The sequence below is a fragment of the Dermacentor albipictus genome, chromosome 2 (genome assembly GCF_038994185.2).
Source record: "Dermacentor albipictus isolate Rhodes 1998 colony chromosome 2, USDA_Dalb.pri_finalv2, whole genome shotgun sequence".
NCBI classification, from domain to species: Eukaryota; Metazoa; Arthropoda; class Arachnida; order Ixodida; family Ixodidae; genus Dermacentor; species Dermacentor albipictus.
In genome coordinates this window covers 158,253,489-158,276,800 of record NC_091822.1, presented here as the reverse complement: position 1 = coordinate 158,276,800, position 23,312 = coordinate 158,253,489, and the positions used below count along the sequence as shown (strand labels likewise).

Here is a 23,312-nt window from a genome sequence, read left to right as displayed (position 1 = left end):
TCTGACAAAGACTCTAAATAACTCTGAAGGAGCGCAGTTCCGTGTAATATACGTTCTCTGCATTAGGACACTGTAGCACTGGCTGGCCGGTGTGGCGGTCCCTGCAATGCATCACAAAAGCTCGTGAGGAACCTCAGAACACCTATATATGGCATCATGCAGACGAAAGATTAGCTACGCGTAGTAGATGCACATCAAACGCAAAGACGAAGTATACTTACGAGAAGCAAAAGCCCGAAAAATAAGCGACCCACCGCTTCGTGCACTCCGAGCCTGCCATATGCCATATTATGCCGCCAAAAAGACCGAATGTGACATCACGGACGTGAAAAAACAAAGACCGGATGTGGCGTCCCGGACGTGACGTTTGGGTGAACCTAACGCTTGCGCTGCGTTCACCGGGTGAACGCAGACACTTTCCAAGGTGTCCTGTCTCTACGAGAACGATGCCAATCCGAATCCACAATATACCGGCATTCCCATGCATACCACAGCGCAGCAGCGCCAGATTTCCCTCTAGGTAATGTAGTGAGAAACTCTATGCGAAAACAGTAAGCACGTGGACTTGAACATTGTTGCCACCACAACGACGGTAACCGACGGTAACATCAACCAATAAGACTAATTTTTTTTAGATTGTGTTATAAACATATTTAAAGGTTAGACAAAATTAACTGCAATATTTATTATTGAAATAACATTTCAATGCTTTTTAAGTGCTCAGAGAGGCTGTTGGGCTTCTCTAGATTTGTTGAGAACTCGCTTTGTGCGCATGGTGTGCATCAACAGTGCATCGTAAAAACAGTCTTTGCTGAGCGGGAAAGCTACGGGTCATCCTTGCAAATCCATTTTAATCATACTGAATAATGAGTGACGAACTTGTAAGTTTGCCAATGGATAATCTGCATGACCCGCTTGACTTATTTTGGCCTTTATTAAATGTATCCGTTGAAGTTTTCGTTCGACAATGAAGTCTCTTTGATAGGCTTATTTACTTGTTGCGTTCATGTTGGGAAAAAAATTTTGTTGCCACTGCTGCAACACGACATTCGGCAATCCTTCCTCGTGCCATAGGGAGCATCGAAGCATCTTTTCGTACTTTGTATGTTTGATGCTACGCAATAATTTCCCTGCATGCAGTCCAGGAAAGCTATGTGGTGTAGCTTCTGTCAGATGCCGGTAGCCTGGCACGTCCCTTTGTAAGATTTTCGTGCGTATTACGCTATTTCAGTTTGCCGAGCAGTCCGATTTGCGGTAATGGTTGGTAGTACACTTTCTTTTGCTGAAATTTGTTTTCGTTTCGATAGAATGACTCGGGTTGCGTGGACAAAAGCCGGAACGACAGCGTGAGCGAACACGTAAGTGTTTAAATGTTTTGTTCATTTGAGAGCAATTTTATTGCTCTCTAAAACTTTTTAAGGATATAACATCCCGGCTTGCTGCTTTGGTTAGTCAGATGATCCGGCATAGCCCATTGTATTCGCTGCTTTATCAAAGAAAAGAAGGAAGGGGGGGAGGGGTGTTGGCAGGCACACGGTGTTTCGTTTGTAAAAAGTTCTATTGTAGGTTCAGAGAAAAGACGCGGGGGGCGTGTGGAATTGCCGAGCATACGGTGTTTCGGTTGAAAAAAAAAAAAAGCGAGTTATATTGGTAAAGTTTATTACTGCTCCATTGTAGGCAAAATCAGCATTTTATTTCATTCAGTACACGACTAAGCACAAGTTAAAAGTGCCCGCGTTCATTCGTTTCTATTACGCTTGAAAGCTGCGATTAAAATGTACCGCAGCATCCTTTGCAGCAGCATATTTCTTTATAGTATTTGTATGTAGTGAAGCAATGTATGGTGCGAAAATTAACTGAGTTCTAAATTTTTTTCACACAGCATTGTCACAGATTCTCAACCTGCGTAAATTACAGTGCCGTTTTTGCTTCAAGTTCGTTTTTCTCCGACTTGCACACAGGAAGATGAGCGTTCACACAGTCCAGACATCCACTTTGAGCCGGTCATGAAGTTGCCATTGATAGATGTGAAAACGCTCGAAGAAGATGAGGAGGTCCTGGTCAAGCTGTAAGTGCTGCATGCTTTTTTGGTGCACACTAAGAAAAAAAAAATTTACGCCTTTGCTTGACCCCAAAAAGGAATTGACATCTACTTGGGTATACTTTCTTTTAACGTTCTGCATTTGCTACTGACCTGTCGGAAACACTATGCCACGCATGTATGTGTATGCCAGTCGTGACGTGAAAGTAGTGGGTGCACTGTGTTATGGAAAGGAAAAGCATGCGTGATGATAATCGTTTGCAGACAAAATAATCCTGAAAAGGACAAATTCTTTTCGAGTTTGAAAGAGATTGCCTGCATCAGATTTTGAGCAGTATAGTATGCATGTTGGCAGCGCCAACACTTTGTGCCCTACTTAAGTTTCTGGGTAAAACAATTGTATGTGTGCTTAGAAGTTAAAGATGTACATTGAGTTACACTGTTAAAGGAAGCGCCTTCAGCAGCTATTATTATTAAAATTAGACAAGAAGGCGCCAGCAATGATCTTGTAGCAATTCATTTCTGTATAGTGCATCATTTTAGCTGCCAGCATTCTAAATGGGCCCTGAACCACTTTTCATCAAAGTGGAGAAAGGCATTTGAAGTGACAATAGGCTATTTTAGAAATACTTTGCCCCCAAAAGTACTTCATTGCATTCAAGAGAAGTGGATTTACTTGCAATCAAAATGCAGCCTCCGCCGTGCTCCTGTTGCTTCTTAAATGGCTTGCACGGCGAAGGCTACTGTGTAGTGAGGCATGCCAACAACTCTCCACCTTAACATCCACATTAACTCCATACTAACATCTAAATTTCATTTGGATGTTAACATAACACCACGAATTCTGCCTTTATGCCTACAACGCGCTAAAAACTGGTTGTCCTCAGTGAGCCACAGTGCGTTTAGTCGGTGAAATTGTGGTGGCACCCCGTGGCGGCCGCGGTATATCAATTCCATGTAGCTGACTGCAGCTTGATGTCAGCTATCGGCCAATAGCAACCATCTAAGGGAATGACGAGATAGTGCATGTGATGACGAAATAGTGTGTCTAAAAGAGAGTGAGGACAAGGCCTTCTGTTGGAAAAGAGAGCATTTGAGGGAAAGGTGGCTTCACAATCTGCTTGTGAGCTCCACGCACTGCGTACAATGGCAAAACTTGGCTGAGCTGTTCACAGCAGCATATGCTACCCACAAACTATGTTATTTCACCAAGCCCAAAGGGTGGTTCATGGTCCCTTTAAACTTTGTGAAGTTGTGTAACATTGAATGATAAATTAGCGTTCCGTTTGATGCCGGTCTCGCACGGCTGCTTTCGATTGCAATTGAGCCTGATGCAGATCAAGCTCAATCCCTACCACAATCGGCTCCCTCCTGCAGCTTGCACAAAGGAGCCAATGGTGAGCAGAAAATTAGATCGCAGTCAAAAATATGCCGCATGCAGCATCTATGGGAAGGTATACAACTCTTTGTTTACACCAGTCTGGTCGAGCTAGACAAGTGTGCTGATACTTGGGTGTAAGAGGTGTAGTGGGCATAAATAAGAAATTTCTTCAACCTGACATAAAAGAAAAAGGCTGTATGCTGATTTTTTTATTAAAAAAAAACTGCTATAGTTTTTTTTGTATTTTTCTATTTGATGCGGAAACCTATGGTGTTAACTACAACCTTGAACCATATTCGAGATTCTTTCATGCAAGGTAGAGGCCAATGCAGGATTATTTTAAGCAAGACCACAAGTTGAGAGTACTTCAATATAGTCATTTACCAGTGTTATATCTGCATTGAGTTTGACATGCGTGAACTTGAGCATGATTGAAAGTACTTGCCTCTGTAACCTGGGTGTGCTTAACCGTACACCCAAATTACATGGGTTGCTTCTCTTGATTCAGCATCAGTTATAACGAACAGCCTTCCTAAAGCACATGTGTTCAAAGATTCCCAAAAAGCACTTAGTTTCTGTGTCGATAAGTTCAAATAAATTTTGTATGTCCTGTTGGGGTTGAGTTAGTGCAAGTTGACTGCATACCAATAAGCTTCAGTTTTTCAGCCATTTGTTATTTCTTTGTGCAGGCTTCCAAAGACCATGTGCTAATAGTAACGCATGTGATTTCAACTTTTATCCCCATATTTTCACACTCTCACTAAGTGGAGTGGAATTGATGTAAATTTACTTGATTTGAATCTGCAGGTGTTTTGATAATGTGGTGTATTTGGGTTTTTGCTCGAGAGGTGTTACTTAATACTAATGGTACTTAATAGTTGAATTTGTAGAAAGCTGGTAGAATTCATGAGTGTAAAAGTTTGTGACATAGCCACACATTTCTTGAAGTTGCTTATGTAAACCTAATGGAAAAATGAAGGTTAACATTATTTGTCAATCTGAGGATTTATGTTAAAAATCATATGACGGCCTAAAAGAAAACATGCACCTCTGTTAAGTTGCATCAGTACCTGTCATAACTAGAGCCCCTTGATCAATGCTCCTCCGGGTGATGAAAAAAATTCATCAAGGGTATTTAGTCGTAACAGAAGGCAAACTTGCAGTACTTGCCCCTCTGGCAAGATGTTTTATGTAGTAACTTGTTGAGATGTAAACTTGGTCAGTTTTACCATTTCTTGTGAACACCATGAAAAGTAGAGCAGTGGTATCATGTTTGGGCAGCTCCCCTAGGAACCCCCGATGTTGTACGCTGGCTATGCAAGCTTGAAAGACCATGACAGGAAATTTAAAAGATGGCATGCTTAGTTTGGTAACCCGCAAGGCTCCTCTTTGTGGGCTAAACCTTATACATGCACACACTGAATACCACGTTGATTTGTGTACATCTGTTGTTTGATGGAAATCATTTTGAGAAATGTATTGTGCAGGAGAGTTGCAGGCTACCCTAATCACAGGCTTTGTGCATTTTGGTCAAATGGTTTCCAATTAAGAAAAATAAAGGTATTTGAGCATTTGTACTGCAGATCTTCCCAGAAATAGTAAGGTGGCTTCCCTGCAGTGCCTTATTGCTCATAACTTAGCCGCCAGTGCAATGTCAAATTTATCATGCACATGTGTTGCGATTTTGTCAGCTTCTGCAGAATGCTTGGAAGAGGTTTTTGTGAATGCTTGCCAGCGTGTGATTAGCATGCGTCTGTTCATGGTGATGAGCTCAGCTGCGATGATGAAGTAGCAAGCTTCTGTTGGAAAGCCAGCTTGACGCTTCATGAGCAGGAATGATGCTCATGTACTGATGTTCACGCGTGCATTGCAGAACCGCAAGCGGTGAAAATGTAAGCCCTATGCTACGGTACTCTGCATAGCTTAATGGCGTAGCTTTGTATCATTAAACGACATCAACTAATCTAAAAGTGCATGCAGGTTCTAAGTTCTCGTGGTCCTTACACTTTGTATGGAAGTGTTTGAACAATGACCTTTCTGCTGTCATGCATAGATTGTCATATCAGTATAGACGGGTACAAAAATGGATGAGGACATTTTAAGGCGAAGCTTTATTTCGTTGCTTTCCCCACGTTGCATGGACTGACTGTTGTCTGGCTGAGTGAACCAGCCAATCCCAGGGACTGTAACAGGCCTGCCAAGTCTCTCGAATTTCTCATTAAGTTTGCGAGTTCTGGTGCATTCTACAACTTTACAAGCGTTTTAATCAAGCTTTATGAAGAATAATTCTGTTTGCGAAAAAGTTTAACTCATTGGTATCTGGCCCTAAGAAGTCTCCCGATTGGTGAAAGGACGCCAGACGGGTACCCGCTTCTATCGAGTTTATTAGGACAAATTCCTGAAACAGGTGAAATCAGCAAAAAGTCGCAGTCCGATGTTTGTTAGTTTGTGCCATACCAGGTTTGCTGTTGCTTGAATGCTGTTGCCCCCCTTCCCTTGTTTGCCCTTCATTTTGTTCTGATGGCACCTGATGTGTTGTGACATTGTCTGCCTAGGCGGGGCAAACTCTACAGGTACGTCACGGCACCCGACGAGGCTCCGGAGTGGAAGGAGCGGGGTACAGGCGAGGTGAAGATCCTCTGCAACAAGTCTGGCCACTGCCGCATTCTCATGCGCCGTGACAAGACCTTCAAAGTCTGTGCCAACCACTATGGTAAGAGCTGCCACCATAGCATTCGTGTGCTTCAGCAGTGAAATGACTAAATGTTGTATATATTGCACTGCTAAGCATGGGGTAGCGGGCTCAATCCTGGCTACAACAGCCGCATTACGATACAGGTGGAGTGCGTAAGTGCTTGTGTACCATGCATTGCATGCGCATTGAAACAACCCCACTTGGCCAAAACTTAATCAGAAGTTCCCCACTACGGAACGCCTCATGATCATGGTTCTGGAGATGCTTGATGAGAAAAGAATGGAATTGAAGTGAAACGTTGCAAAACGCAGGCCCAGGTCACCCTTCCTGAGGTGCATTCGACATCCAGAGACAGGACTGGTGTCTTGCAACAAAAGCTACATGTTTTTTGGTACTCAGAGGCAGGCATGCAAGCATGGACCCATGTAGAATGAAAAGTACGTCACAATTGCTGACTATTAACTGAGAGCTAATGTTTTACTGCTCCTTCCTCATGTGTCCTTGATGATCCATCAGATGTACTGGTTCCTATATTTTATTTATTTACAGTACACCCTGCAGCGCCGAAGCATTATAGCAGTGGAGTGGGTACAACATGAAGTGACTAGCACGAGACTATAATATAATATAATATGTGCCATCTTTCTTAGCTACCTCTGGAAGTCTGCATTCTATTTGTGCAGTGCACCCAGGCATGGAGCTAAAGCCAAGCCATGGCAGTGACAAAGCGTGGGTCTGGAGCACTGTAGCCGACTTTGCGGACGAGGAGCCGAAGCCAGAGCTGCTAGCACTGCGGTTTGGAAGTGTGGAGAGTGAGTGTCGTTTGCCTGCCTCCATTGTTAGTGCTACCTGTTGTTCCTTGTGTGCAAAGCATTAAAAAGGGCCAGCAATTCATCTGGTACCAAATTAATTTGGTGCATTGCGGGATCCAATCGCGGCCACTGAGGCGAAAGAGGGAGAAATGCAAGTGTGTCCGTGTATTGTGCCTTGGGTACATGTTAAGTAACTTCTGGTGGTGAAAATTAATATGAAGTCCTCGACTATGGCATGCCTCATAATCAGATGGTGGTGTTACCATGTGAAATCCCTGTATTTGATCCAATTTCTGTGGCAGCCTCATACAGTAGACAACACCATCTTCTCAAGAACATGTCCATCTTTGCAATGTGCGGAACATTGTCCTCGTTCGCTACAGTATTGCTTGTCATGGCCTCTGAGGCACTTTCACAGCTGGTACTGTTAGTTTTACCAGGTTAGGTGACCAAGTAGGTTTATTTGTAAGATGAAAACAGGTGTGAGGCACTTGCAGCATCTATTTTTCTTCGTCTTTGTTTCTTCTGCTGCCCTCATTTCACCACGCACCTGTACCAACTTTTGCACATATTAACCGTGTTGATAAAGCTGTGAGCAGAAACAATCTCGACATTGATTGGGTGTATACAATTGGGCTGTTTGGTTTGTGAGTAGCATGGCAAATAGTGTAGACACCTGCCACAGTAGCCAACTGGCTACAGTGAAACCTCGTTAAACCGTAGTCGGCCGGAGCTCGCAAAAAGTACGTACTAAACGGTAGTACTGTTTAAGCGAAATAGCATGAGATCGCCCACTTACCTGTCGAAAACGGAACTCAGAGAGAGTGCGATGAAAGGGGAAAAAACATGCAGTATTTATTCACTTCGCGGGACGTAAGTGTTATTTTCGTTTGATGTTCCGGCGGCCTAGCACGACGACAGGGGCCTCAAACTTACTGAAGCTACGTGGCAGCTTCTCAGCCAGCCCCCCCCTCCTCTCGGCAAACACTCGCACGGTAGATTCCTCGTTGGCGTTACGTATTCTCCGTGCACGCGCGCAGTAGTGCTGCACAAGTCCTGGGGCGCCTTTTTCATTGCTGGGTGCCAGAGTTCGGAAAACTTTTCGTTGGAATAGTTACGTTATCGCGCCCCTGTTCTCCTTGCGACGATTGCATTCATGAGGCTGACGTAACGCGCAGCTTCTGCCACTGTCGGGCCTGGGTAGCCCGTGCTGTCGCTTTCCGTGTCGTCCTCATCACTATCGCTACTTGACATTTCGGCAACAACAGCGGCAACGATGGTGAAAAGTCGAACCTCATAGCCGACATCTCTTCGCGGTCGCAGCAGCGCTGCCGAGCAACTTCGCATTACAAATGCCACACACTGTAGTCAACAGCAGATCCATGTCGCGGGCCAGCGCCGACTTCTTCGTGTCACGTTCGGTAACACGGACGATGTCTAATTTTTCTTCTATGCTGAGCACCCGGCGTCTTTTTTATCCTAGCTTCGGCATGACGCGAGTCCTCGCTTGCACGACGCCACAACGCTCTCTGGCACGGCGTCCATGCGGCGTCGAAATGATGTTGATGTTGATGCGGCTTCACGTGCAAACGCACAGGGCGCTTGGAGGCCGTTGTACCGATCTCTGAGGCTTGTTGTTCTGCCGGGCCGCCCGATGGAGATGACGCACCGCCGTGTTTGCGCGACGAAAAGTGGAAACGCTACGTTTTAACCGATGCGTACGCAATAAGCTGGTACGGTTTATGCGGATACAAAATACATTATGTTCAATGGCCGCTGAGTTGGGGAATTGACTTTACTACTTTTAAACCGAAACTAATGTTTAAGTGGGTACGGTTTAACGAGGTTTTACTGTATAGCATTACGCTGCTTAGCTGCAGCAGCCACATTTCATATCCACACAAGAACGCTCGGGTACAGTAAAACCTTGACAATTTGGCCCGCATTAATTCGTAAAATCCGATAATTCAGATGTGTCCTCTACTCCCAGCAGGCGAATGCATTATTTAATGTCCACAAACTCATTAATTCGGACCTGTTTGGCTGCTCACTAATGTATTCAGAGAACCCTCGGAGCGTGGCGATCACGGAGCGTCGCAAATGTGCTACGCATGAGAGCAAACACGCCGCAAGTGTCGAAGTGAAATGAATCGGCAGAGTTCACGTGGCTACAGTCATCTGCGGAAAGTGCATGGGAACAACAGGAATGCATGCTTCACGTTTATTTGTGCCTTTTTTGTAGCCTTCATTGTCGCATTTGTCACCATGCGCGACACCGTGTTGGCTGCGTGCCTTTGGAACTGCTATTCTCCGTCCATGATCTCATTGATAGTGACCACGACTTTGTCTGTAGCGGTTGTAGCAAATGGTAGTTTAGTTTTGACTTGGTGTGCCTTGGCTGTGTGCCCGCAGCATGCCTTCAGAACTACGTAGTTGCTATTCATGATTTTGTCAATAGCGACCACGGTTTGGTCTGCAGCAGTACTGGCGAACAGTGGGTTCGTTGCAATTCAGTGTGCACATTAGCCATGTGCCTTTAGAACTGTGGGGTCATTATTCATGATCACATGGATAGTAACCGCAGTTTCATCTGCAGCAGTTGCAGATGAAATGAAACAGTAGTTTCATTTTGACTCAGTACACATTTGCTGTGTGCCTTCAGAATTGTGTAGTCACTGTCCACGATCGCATCAGTAGTGACTGCAGTTTCGTCCACTACAATTGTGGCAAGGGGTAGTTTCGTTTGACCCCGTGCAATTGAATCGTGGCGGAAGCTGCCGAGGATGAAATGCATTTCTGCTGTGGCCTGCATACTGGTTGCCGAGCTGTTGCCGAGCAGCTCATTGGTTAAAAAGTAATGGCATACTCACGTGGTAGTGAAAAGTATGTCTTGAAGATGCGGGCCTTGCGTCATGGCCATACTGCGAAGGAAGTTGCAAGGCCTTCACCGCTGCAAGCGCTAATCAGTCATGAAACGATAAGAATTGCGGCTTCTGCGCTGCTTTTGTTCCAAATGAAAACAATATTTGTTGATTCATTCAGTAAATATAAGTGTGTTGATGTAGCAAGCATTTGTTTCTTTTTGTTCACTTGATACCTTCATACTTTGACAATTGGGCAATTCGGACTTATTTCTTTCTTTGTTACAGAACCCCAGATGGTCAAAATTATTCCCTCCCCCCTCCCCCCCTCCACTAATGGTGTGCCTCATAATCATATCCTGGTTTTGGCAAGAAAAGCCCCTGAATTTAACTTATGTCAAACAGCACAGGCGGAAGGACGAAGCAAGGAAGACTGAATACCTGTGTGCGCGTTCTTTCTTTCTTGTCCTGTTGTCTACATTGTTTACCATGCTAGTTACATTTGATGTTCAGTGCTAGATATGTTATCTTACCGAAGTAAAGACCTTTATCTTACTTCAGAGGTGATCAGGACAAGTATAATGTAGCAATTTCTTTTGGTTGATTAAATATTCTTGTCGGCTACTGTTGTTTGGTGGTCTATATCACGGTGTAGGCAGAGCATCACTGCAACCACTGACAGAATGCAAGAAGGAAAAGAATAGGAATGAAATTATTGTTATCCCAGCCTTGCTTTTCTTTTAGGATTTCTGTTGTAGCACTAGCAGACGACAGACTTGCTTTCCTGTGTCGCCCAGCTTTTATTACTCGTAACTGTTTTCCCTTCTTCTAGCCGGAATTTGTTGTGCATATTAGCCTGTTCACTCGATTGAGCATAAATGCTTGCATGCAATTAACAGAGGCTTCCCTGGTCTTTTTCCAGATGCCCAAAAGTTCAAGGAAAAATTTGAAGAAGCCAAGAGAATGCAAATTGAGCTGCTCAAAGAAGGCAAAGGTGAGGAGTGCTTGCCTCTTTCGTTATATTCATTGTACAGTCAACTTTCGTTAGTTTGACCCTGATGGGACCAACAATTGAATAAATTTTCCCTTTATTCATTACTTCTCTCCACCTTGCGGGTTTCCGCAGAACAACTACGTTGGACCAACAATTGATCGAACTAGATTAAGTGCAGAAAAAGCCAAAATGCACTGCTATTTAATTTGGCTGTAGTTGCCCTATTCCAACATGCCTTCGTATCAAACGTGTGCCCACTTTCTGTGTGCCTAAAGTAGAAAACTACTGTAACAATGTTATTAAACATCCTAAACAAAGTACAAGTCTAATGGGCACTTAATTTTTCAGCAAGCGAATTGGGCGAGGGCTTAATGTATGTTGCATGGTGGCCGCAGTGAACTTGTGCTTGCAGTAAAGCATACAAACGTCACATAGTACGTTTTGGTATTGTATCCACTTGCACGGCAGAGGCAAATTTCAGCCCAATTTTCGTGGGAAAAAGTATGGTGCGGGTTGAAAATCGGTAAATACCACAATCAAACATCTAGAGCTGTGGTTACTGCTTGAAAATCTTCCTAGGGCGAGCCAGAAATAGGCATTGTTGACAAGCTTTATGTGAAATTCAGAGGTTCAGCTTCACAACAGTGAAAATTTTGCCTGTGAGTGCGACTTCACGGCAGCATGTGCCGCACTGCCGTAAAGCCACACTTTTGGAACTTGTCACTTGTATGTTAGCACAGTGCACAGGCACTACGTGACGCAGTGTTCAGTGAGCTTCCCTTAATGCAAACACATTTTCAGGCCCCTTGGAGTTCACATTGTTGAGATTCGACTGTGTATTAAAGAAAAAAAAAAGACCACTCTTGCCGTGACAAGAGGTTTAATAAGCCAGGAAGGACACACATGCAAAAAAGGAATGGTGCCGCCACCTTAACGTTGCCGTACCAGCTCGTCGTGACATGGATTGTTGCAGTGTCTGCTCGAGCCTATTTTTAATCTGTAAAGATGGGCTACGCTGCATTGTGAGAGAGCCAAGGACTGAACTCAAGTTTCAAGAACATTTACTGTGCCACAGTGGGACAAATACAGACATCTTGGTGCATTCTGAAATGTCTGTACTGTTTTAGTAGCCGCATCACTCATAGCTTTATGCATTGGCGATAACCGTCCCATCGGCAATCGCTTGGCTCTGACAATCGTTTTCTGCCAGCTTCGGCTCAATTTTCTTGCATTGCTCTAAGAGTGCAGCGGTGGGAATGCTGCTACAGTAAAACCTCGTTAAACCGTACCCGCTTAAACAGTAGTTTTGTTTTAACATTAGTAAAGTCAAATCCCCGACTCAGCGGCCATTGAACATAATGTGTTTTGTATCCGCATAAACTGTACCAGTTTATTGCGCACGCACCGGTTAAAACGTAGCGTTTCCACTTTTCCTCGTGCAAACACGGCGGTGCATAGTCTCCATTGGGTGGCCCGGCAGAACAACAATCCTCAGAGATCAGAACAAGGGCCTCCAAGCGCCCCATACGTTTGCGCATGAAGCCACATCAACATCATTTCGACGCCGTGCCAGAGAGTGTTGTGGCGTCATGCAAGCGAGGACTCGCGTCATGCCGAAGCTCAGATAAAAAAAGACGCCGGGTGCTCAGCATAGAAGACAAATTAGACATCGTCCGTGTTATGGAACGTGACACGAAGAAGTCGGCGCTCGCACCTGACAGGGATCTGCTGTTGACTACAGTGTGTGGCATTTGGAATGCGAAGGAGTTGCTCGGCAGCGCTGATGCGACCGCAAGGGCATGTCGGCTACGAGGTTTGACTTTTCACCATAGTTGCCTGTGTTGTTGCCGAAGTGTTGACTAGTGACAGTGATGAGGACGACACGGAAAGCGACAGCATGGGCGATTCAGGACCGACAGTGGCAAAAGCTGCTTGTTATGTCAGCCTCATGAATGCAATTATCGCAACGAGAACAGGGCGCGATAACGTAACTCTATTCCAAATGAAAAGTATTCCAAACTCTGGCACCCGGCAATTAAAAAGGCGCCCCGAGACTTCTGCAGCACTACTGCGCGCTTGCACAGAGAATATGTTAATGCCAATGAGGAATCTACCATGCGAGTGTTTGCCGAGAAGAGGGGGCTGGCTGAAAAGCTGGCACGCAGCTTCAGTAAGTTTGAGGCTGCTGTCGTCGTGCTAGGCCGCCGCAGCATCAAACGAGAATAACACTTTTGTGACGCGAAGTGAGTAAATACTGCATGTTTTTTCTCCTTTCATCGCACTCTTCAGTTCTCTTTTCTACACGTAAGTGGGCGATCTCATGCTAATTCGGTTAAACAATACGATAGCTTAGTACAGTAAAACCTCGTTAAGCCGTACCCGCTTAAACAGTAGTTCCGTTTTAAAAGTAGTAAAGTGAAATCCCCGACTCAGCGGCCATTGAACATAATGCATTTTGTATCCGCATAAACCGTACCAGCTTGTCGCGTACGTATCGGTTAAAAAGTAGTGTTTTCACTTTCCGTCGCGCGATCACGGCGATACATCGTCCCCGTCGGGCGGCCCGGCAGAACAACAACAAGCCTCAGAGATCCGAACGGCCTCCAAGCGCAAACGCAGAGGGCGCTTGGAAGGGTGAAGCATTCATCCATCTCCCATCCGAGAAGCCACATCAACATCAACATCACTTCGGCGCCGTGCCAGAGAGCGTTTTTTATTTCCTGCGAGAAAGCGTTGTGACGTCGTGCAAGCTAAGACTCGTCATGCCTAAGCTCGGGCAAAAACACCGCGTGCTTAGCATTCAGGAAAAAGTGGACATCGTTCGTGCCATCGAACGTGGCATGAAGAAGTCGGCGCTGGCACGCGAAAGGGATTTACCTCTAACTACCGTGTGTGGCATATGGAATGCAAAGGAAAAGTTGTTCGGCAGTGCTGCTGCGACCGCAAAAAGATGTCGTATACGAGGTTCGACTTTTCCTGACGTGGAGGAGGCGCTGGTGAACTGGTTGAAAGCAGCGCGGTCGAAGAACTTGCCTGTCAGCGGACCCCTACTTGTGGAGAAGGCCCTGGTTTTCGCTTCGCAGCTGAACCACGATGACTTTGTATGCAGCAATGGCTGGCTGGCGAGGTTCAAGGCGAGGCACGGCGTTAACACAAGAGTCGTTTCAGGAGAAGGTGCCGCTGGCGACGTGGAGGGGGCAGAACACTGGCAAAGTGGTCAGCTGAGGCACATCCTGACCGACTACGCGCCCGACGATATCTTCAATCTAGATGAGTCGGCGCTATTCTTCAAGCTGCTGCCAAACAGAACGCTTGCGTTTAAAGGTGAGACGTGCACCGGCGGCAAGCATGCCAAGGACCGGATTTCGGTTGCGTTCGGTGTAAACATGTCGGCAACCGAAAAACTTCCACTTCTCGTGATTGGGAAGTCGGCCAAGCCGATATGTTTTAAAGGCGCCCGACTGCCCTCCGGAGTTGTCTACCGCAGCAACACGAAAGCGTGGATGACGTCGAAACTCTTTGAAGAGTACATGCGCCTCATCGACCGCCGTTTCGCGGCGAAAAACAGAAAAGTTGTTGTCATCTTGGATGCCTCGGCGCATGTCGCGCTTGATAACCTTGCGGCTGTGAAATTGGTGTTTCTGCCTCCTAACACCACAGCCATTGCACAACCCTTGGATCAAGGTGTCATTCGGGCTGTGAAACAGCTTTACAAGAAGAATTTGCTGCGCAGAATTCTTCTGGCCTTTGAGTGTGGCAAGATTTTTTCAATTGATCTGCTGGGCGCAATTCACCTGCTCGAATACTCGTGGTGCCATGTTGAATCGGCGACTGTGCAGAACTGCTTTAAGCGCGCTGGCTTCACGGTGTGTGCGGGTGACGCCGAGGATGCTAGCGACGCCGTCGACCAGTCTTCTGTCGCCGTCGACCAGTCTTCTGACGCCGTCGACGAAGCCTGCGAAACACTGCTCGCCGAAGTGCTGGAGCGGCACGGTGTTACCCAGGCCATTTCTTTCACCGACTTCAGGGACATCGATAGCGATGTTCAGACTTCTCCGGACATGTCCGACGAAGCTATAGTTGCCGCTGTAGCCGAAGTGTCGCGTGACGGCAGCGATGAGGACGACAGCGACAGCACGGGCGATCCAGGCCCGACAGTGGCAGAAGCTGCACGTTATGTCAGCCTCCTGCGGGTGTTTGCCGAGAAGAGGGGGCTGGTGGAAAAGCTGGCTCGCGGCTTAAGTGAATTTGAGGCGGCTGTCGTCGCTGCCAGGCCGCCGCGCCATCAAACAAAAATCACCGACTTTTGTCGCCCGAAATGAATAAATAGTGTACGTTTTTTGCCCTTTCATTGCATTCTCTCCGAGTTCCGTTTTTGACAGGTAAGTGGGCAATCTCACGCTATTTCGGTTAAGCAGTACTACCGTTTAGTACGTACCTTTTCCGAGCTCCGGCCAACTACGGTTTAACGAGGTTTCACTGTACGTACTTTTTCCAAGCTCCGGCAAACTACTGTTTAACGAGGTTTCACTGTAGTACTATTGCTCAAATTTGCTACATTCCGTTTAGAGCTGCTACATCCATGCTAGAAATGAGAGAAATTGCTCAAAAGCTGCTCTAGGACAAGCCAAACTATGCAGTGTTGGAGGCCACAGTGAAGAGGAGTTGTGATCTACTGGCTGATGGTTGTTGCCACCGCCCTAGCGAAGACTGTCGTCGTGTCTCTTGCCATTCATGAAAGTAAATGAGCTAAAGGGTGGCTGAGCTAATCCCGTCCAATTCAGTGTGCGATCGTGCATGTTCGTGACCTGTCATTGACAAACTCTATTCCCTGTATTTGTTGGTGGTGCACAGCTTAGGACAAAGTTCTGTTGGACCTCGTAGAGCGCGCTTGGCCCACCCTGCATTGTTGGCATGTCCTATGTTCATACTTCATACCGGGTTGTGGCCTTAGTGGGAGAGACGTTCCTCAACCGACGACATGCATTTAGCACGTTCAGCATATTGGCTGCATCGTGGCACTCGGCAAACTGACACTTGACCCCTTAAGGGGAGACACTGCCATTGAAATAATGTTCATCATCTTTTTCATCAATAATAATGACTTTCCAGTCTCATTGGGATTTTGTGCTGATTTCAAATATGTAATCAGTTTTGTTGTAGGTCAATTAGTTTCTACGATAATTAACATTTCGCTTCCATTATTTAAGGTCACAATGGAAAATAAGCAATAAAAAAGTACTTGTAAGGCATGTTTAGATAGCATGAAGTGTAAGGAATGAAAAATAGCAAGCACATTTTTTATCTGACCCTTAATAGATATCTTACAGCCCATTGAATACAAGCCCACAAAATATGGCAAACATGTGGCAGGAATTGTAGCAAAATAATTAATTTCCAAAGTGAAAACAAAAAAAGTTTATTCCTATACAGTCAAACCCAGCTATATCAAACACATTTACATCGAATTATTCTGTATATTGAACAAGTTCTGAACACGGTATAGTTACAATCAGTATATATAGCAAATTACACTTACAATGAACAAAAATAGCAGCAACTCTCGATATACATCAAATGACAAGCGGTGCAAAAGTGCCCCCAGAAGTTGGCTTTCCCTCACGGCGGCAAGGCTCCATCCAATTGCTCTCTCCACCGTGACCGTGCAGCGTCGGTCGACACCCCCCCCCTGCAAAAAATTATCCTGGCCCGCCTGCAGCGCTTGCTCAGACAGCCAATCAGAGGCTCTTGTGCCATAGTCATGCAAGATGACGCAAGTGCAAGTTGTCTCGCTGCTTTTCCGGCTCATTGTGTTAGCGCCTTGTGGGCCTTCTCCCGCAGTATTGACGTAATGAAGTGGCAGAATTAGCTCTTCGTTGTGAAGCTTGGAATCATAAATCGGGTCGAATGCAGTGAGAAGTCGGATGACCCCACGCAGTGCAAGGTTCTGAGGAGCACTCTCAGCACGAGCTTGAAGAATAAGGGGGAGATTAGGGCTAAAGCGGACAAACACTTGGCTCGGTGCCCCATGGTGCCCAACGCATACGCACGGCCGTGTACAAGTGGTTCATCCAAAATTGCCTCTGACGTGTTGGTTTCCGCGTGCCTGGTGCTGACTAAATTCTGATGAGTGCGGCGAAGCCGTTGCCGGTGTAGCCGAAGTTTGGAGTGAGCTGTCAGAATTTCCGGAAGCCGTTGATGAGCCAATCATTGGTGAGTTCGTGAGTGTCGAGACCATGGGAGATCCTGAAAACGGAGACTACATTTCCAACATCGTACCGAGCACAAGTGAAAGTGGGCACAATGAGGAAAGCAACGATGGTCCTTTGCCCACATCCTCCAGGGTGATTGGTGCACTCGCACTAGTCCGGTGCTTCTGCACAAATGTAGAAGGTTGCGGCCTCAGCTGCTCCGACTCTTCAGACAATGTGAAGAAGTGTGTGTGTTGCAGGCAGCGAAATTGCCCAAGAAGAAGTAAATACAGGACAATTTCATGCGAAATTAAGCTAGTTTGATCAATTTAGGTGTAAATTAAAATTGCACGAATGGCCGTCCTGCATATCGTCTAGTTGTACTGCCAGAAACTTTTTATGCTTTTGTGTGGCTTGCTTTAGTGCTGTGAACGTGCCATATATTCTGTTTTGAGTGTGCAGGTTGACTCAATGTGGCCACATGATTGTTGTAATTTGGCCGCGAATGGTTGCACACGCATATTGTCTGCCTTAAGAATATCCGGAGTAATTTGTGTTCGTACTCTAGAACCATTTTTGAGGCTCGTGAATAGCACCTAGCCAATAAACAATTTAGAATCATCAACAGTGACTGCTACAAAATCTGCTCCAAAGCCCTTTTGGCCATTCCCACCACTGTGAATGTTTTGTGTTTGTTTTCAGAAGCTGCCCCTGGATCCGAAGTGCCCACGAAGGAACTAGAGTCGCTGGCCATCAAGGAGGAGGCAAAAGAGGACAAAGCGGGCGACAGCAGCGTCGCTGCAGAATCTGAAAAGAGCCCTTCCGGAGACTCGGCGGATGCGTCCAAGAAGTGAACGAAAAGGCCCAACGCACTTTTAGCCGGCTGTGTACTGCTGGTCAATCGACTGTTGCCTTTTTCGCGTCGCAGGGACCATGTCTCGCTCTCGGCTGAGGCAAGTCAGTCCTCGGGTCTCGAGGAGCTTGTCCTCGGATAGGCAGGATTTTTTTTTTTAGGCGCGGAAACGCCCCTAACTGTGGTGGGGTGTAAGTGGCCTCTTTTTCCCCTTTTTGTGCATTGCCGGAGAGTTCCTACCTTGTAGAAGAAGTTTGTAAAGCTCATGATGTTTGAAATGGAGAGGACTAAAGCGGATGTCTGCTGCTGCACTTGGGACTCTACTAAGTCACCTGTCTGGCATGGTGGTGATGGTGTCATGTGACTGCACACGAAAGTACTTGACGTATTGATTGTTGTTACCTTTCTCGCGGTTGATTCGCTGGCTGTGAGCTGGTGTTATTTTCGAAAAGTGTTCTTATTTTAACACTTCTGTTCACGCAATGGTGGGAATTGCGAGAGGTGTTACAGTCGAACCCAATATATCAAACTCAATGTGGATCACGAGATAGTTCGTTATATAGATAATTCAAAATATAAATTTGCTTATCTGAAAACTCCATACGCCTCGGACAGTATCCCGCGAACATGAAAAATGGGAAGTTGCCTACCCCATGCATGGAGCCACTCTGTGAAAAGATCGAGTGCCATCAGTTTCTTGTAGAGCATGACTGTCAGACTGGGAGGCCTTTTTGCATTCATGACGCAGCACGGCTGTTAGTCCTTTTCGCTATCGGTATGCTTCACCATATTGCATGGCTACGATGCGGCAAAGCTAAAGCAATTTTGGCATTGTGGAGCGCCAATAAGGCCTGTGCTGCATGAGCCCTCAGTATTTTGTGACGTGCACCTTGCTTGTTTTTCCTCCGTGGCATGTACTGGCCTTTGTATTCAACGCTTTGACATCAACTGCCAAAACTATCCCGTTTTGTAAATGTGACTATTTCCGATGATGCGAGAAGTGATCACAGTCTCGTAAGTTGCGCACTTGCAGGGGCGCACCATAGTACATAGTCGATATGTACATAGTACAATGCTATACTTTTGCGTGGTATTTCCGAGGATATATTACAGCTGTTTGATATGAAGAATAATTTAATATACGTGGGTTTGGTATGTCCAGGTTTAACTGTACTACAGTGGAACCCTGTTGATGCGTTCCTCACATTTTGCATTATACTTGAATGTGGTGATCATATAAATTTAGCAATGCAGTGGCAAATTTGGAAGTACAGAATGCCACAAGTATGCATTCGTCAATCCCAATAAGCATGTTGCCACACAGTCGGGTGGTGCCCGCTCTCTAAAATCGGCTTCGCCGCAACACAGCCGCGTTTGCGGCGAAGCATATTAAAAGTGAGACGGAGCCTTTAGCACAGAACATAGTATGTGTCCCCTAAAGGGGGCATGACACCAAATTTTCTATCATAATCTGTACTGCGTGAGGTAATCTTTGTGCGTTCAACACGGCAAAATTTTTGTTCATTTGAGCCAGCACGTAATTTGCAATTGAAGCTTTTATATTACACTCGAACGGCATAACAGTTGTGTTACACTGGCATGCTTGCGAGCTGTGGCATCACAAGCGGCATGCTTGCCGAGCAATAATGTATGTTCTGGCGAAGAATCGGTGCTTCACCTGTGCATATGCAGGAAACTTATGCTTTGTTCAGCTTGCCATTGGAATTGTTGAACTTGCAGCGGCTGAAACAATGCCACTGCGGCGCCTATGTAGTGCTGTGGGGTGCCACAGCAAACGAAGCAAGGAGTGCTCCGTATCATACTTCCCCAAGGAGCCCGTCAAGCGTTAGGCCTGGGAGATGAATGTGTCACGAAGGACTGGCACTCGTATGACGGTTTTGTTTTGTTTTTGGAACACTTTATGCCAGACAGCTACAAAGATGATTTGCGCCTGCTCACTGAGCTAGGGATACACGTGAAAAAGCTGAGGCTGTGGCCAGACGTGATGTTGACCCTGTGTGCACACCAACCCATCCGGCTGGCAGTGCTCCAGCCCCTTGCTATTTTTTTTTTTTTTTTTACCCATATCAGGTGTAATAAAGTAAGTTCAAGTACAGGCTCACTCAAAGCGTACATCATGCAAAATCCTTGCTCTGCGGACACGTGTGCGAGCATTTGTTTACTTGTGCCGTAGGCAGCTACAGACGGAAAAAGAATGGGTGGGAACGCGCGGCAGCTTAAGAAAATAGTGGTTTTGTTTCGTACGGATCCGAGAAACACGCATGCATGGAATCCATGCCAGTAAACAATCTACGCACATAATAATTTGCATTGCATGAAGTAGTACCAGACTTCATCTCCCATGAACGGCCGGCTAAGCAAGTGCTAGACGCATGAAGTAGCAACAGTGCGGAAAAGCATCGGCAGCATTTCGCACAATACCAATGTCGCCCGCCATCTGTGTTGACCACATTCACCATGCTGTCTTCGTCCATGGCCTCCAAGATTCATTGCTTGCTTCACCACACGAAGTTGGCGGTATAGAAGAAATGGCACGCGACTTCTGGAGGAAATGTGGCAGCTACACTCCAACCTCACGTGGTGCGGTGGCTGATTTTTTAGCAGACGACGGCTCAGTTACATGCAGCACATGACGTCGCACTAGGCTTGGCAATGCGGTGGTGGTTGCTGAAAGGCGGGGCTTGGAGCTGGCGACTTCTGGCTAGTATTTTGGACAAAAATGTGCTCTTACTGCCCACTTCTTACATGTGTGTAGCCATAATAGACCCTCTAGTACACTTTAAACCGCAAATTATTGGGTGACCGTGTCATGCCCCCTTTAATTATACATGCGCACAGAGCTGTTTCTGACGTCGCTATGGAGATTTGCAGCTTTTCTCCCTTTTTTATTTCCTGGATGTTACCTTTTCTTTTTCTCACAGTTCCTTGAAGAAGGTAGTAACGGGATTCTACAGTATACTTGTGGCGCCGTTGTTGTGTGCGGTAGTAGAGAAATGTGTGTCTAGTTCTTATAGAGTGAGAGAGCAAATCAACACTGCTCTCACATGCAGGCACATTCGTTTGATTGTGTTGCAATTTTCTGTGGTTTGAGCCAGGCATTGAGACTCAACTTTCTTCACATTGCATGCGTGTGGTGCTTTAGTTGTAGCGAATGCTTCACTGGCATTCGCTTCGCTTGTGATTCCACAGTGGATGCTGAAATGCTTTTCATTCTGCTTATTGAGCACACGTAGTAGCCTAAGCGGTACTACCTAGCTTTCTGTATATTTGTGTTAGTAGCATAATTTGGCGCATATGCCAATATTGGGTTCTTGTAGCAGAAGACTTGTGTGTTTTGTGGGCAGATTCAGCGGCACTCTGTATGTTAAACGACGTCGATCTAAAAAGGTTTTGCTGTTGGCAAGTAATGGTAAGTGAGAACAATGTGGCATGCCTCAGTCTGTAACCATTTCTAATCACGTGATTGTGATTCCACAATGGATGCTGAAATGCTTTTCATTCTGCTTATTGAGCACACGTAGTAGCCCAAGTGGTACTGCCTAGCTTTCTGTATATTTGTGTTAGTAGCATAATTTGGCGCATATGCAAATATTGGGTACTTGTAGCAGAAGACTGGTGTGTTTTGTGGGCAGATTCAGCGGCACTCTGTATGTTAACGACATCGATCTAAAAAGATTTTGCTGTTGGCAAGTAATGGTAAGTGAGAACAATGTGGCATGCCTCAGTCTGTAACCATTTGTAATCACGTTGGGTTAATGATGGCAACTGTTATAAGGGTCTCATTATATATTCAAAAGTGTGCTGTATACAGTAAATGCATGTTCTTGCTATGACTTCAAGGGTTGATGCTCTTATTATATACCGCGAAATGGCCAACAGCTCGCTTCCTTTTTTCATCATCATTTTGTCCACTGAGCACTATCACCAGACGTTTATCACTGTGTCATTGTGTGTGTGTGCGCTGGTTGTGTTGTACATGCTGATGGGAGTGACTGTGTAGTGTTGGCTGACATGTTTGCGACTGTGGTGTAACACATCCATCACGTGATGCGAGGACTCTGGCAGACAAAAGAATGGGCATCAAAATAGGCTGGAGGTTGGCGACATAGACTCGGCAGAGCTGTTTGTTGTGCTTTCAGACCAGGACAATGGCTTATTCAGTCATTTCTTCACTGTATATACTGCGGCATGTGTAGTTCTTGCTGAACACCTCATGTACTTGGCAAGCATCTATTAAATGGTCTTCGGATTTGTCTTCCCGTGCTTTTATGTGAAACGGAGGTTCACCAACATTGCGCCTGGATGCACTAGCACTCATCACGTGGTAGCTCAGCTACCAGAAAGTGAAGAGGATGCTTCACCTTGGGGCAAACCTCAGTTTCCCTGTTCAAGTACGCAAACGAAATGTTATTAGACGAGTAGCTCTTTCTGGACAGAAGCAAACCGGATTGCTTTGTATCCAAATCATTACAACTGTGTTTATGATCAGATATTGTTCATAAAAAGCCAAATTTGAAGTTGACAAGCATTCTCTACTGGAAAAAAATCACCACCCAAGTTCTCCGCACAGATGGTTAACCAGTGAAGCTAAAACATGTGGCCCCAGTGTTTTATCACTGGATTAATCCTGACAGTTCATTAAACAATGGCTTGATAGGCTGCCGGATCCTCGGTATGCAGTTGCTGCTTGCACTCGGCTGAACAAGCCTGTTCTTGTGCCCGGGCTGCAGCTTTGGCATGGCACAGACAAGCTTGTTGCCAGTTTTGCTTAGGGTGTCGCTGATGGAAAGCTGCCTGCTCCTCGGGAGTATGACGCGTGCCCTACGCATTTCGGAGCCGGAGAAAAATTGCTGTATGCGCCGTCGGCTGCGACAGAGCAATGGCATTGCTTCTGGTGCAGTCAATCGCACGCCTTTACTTTTTGCTGCATGCCCATGGGGTTGTGCCAGAGGAGTTTTCGGCGTGCAGGCGACAGACAAATCGGCTAGCCATATACAGCAAAAAGAAAAGGACCTATATGTCAAGCCATTTTCACCATGGAGGGTTTCAACATGGCTAGCTTCTATACCTCTTAATGGCTGCCAGTAAAATAATCAGAAGCAGCTTGTGTACCATAGTGCACTATAAGAGCAGCATGCGCATTGCATATTTTTATTGTATATATTGAGCATGCTTTGTACCAGCATCCTTACTCGAGGCTGCCCTTTATGCAAGTGTTCTCGGAAAATAGAAGCCCCTGGAAAGCCTCGAAGGCTATGCGCTTCTCATGCATAGCCCTATGATGTGTAGGTGAGGCAAATATTTGGATAATCTATTTTGGTAGGTGTGGGCAGGGCGAATTGAGATGCCATCCTACCCAAAAATTTTAAAAGCACATTGATGTCGTGAAAACATCTCCACATATTCTCAATGAAAGAAAGTTGGACAAGATGAACTTGGGCTATTACTGTCCATTCTAGTGCA

At 45.9% G+C, this 23,312-nt stretch overlaps 1 protein-coding gene across 1 annotated transcript; it reads left to right on the top strand.

Annotated features, from left to right (window-relative positions):
• The first annotated feature begins 776 nt into the window (after positions 1 to 776).
• LOC135897470 (ran-specific GTPase-activating protein-like) lies at positions 777 to 22,104 on the top strand. The gene is made up of 7 exons (XM_065426091.2): positions 777 to 881; positions 1,308 to 1,358; positions 1,962 to 2,068; positions 5,978 to 6,135; positions 6,801 to 6,929; positions 10,713 to 10,784; positions 17,678 to 22,104. The coding sequence occupies exons 1-7, from the start codon at positions 867 to 869 to the stop codon at positions 17,827 to 17,829; spliced, it is 684 nt and encodes a 227-aa protein (XP_065282163.1). The 5' UTR covers positions 777 to 866; the 3' UTR covers positions 17,830 to 22,104.
• The last annotated feature ends 1,208 nt before the right edge of the window (positions 22,105 to 23,312 follow it).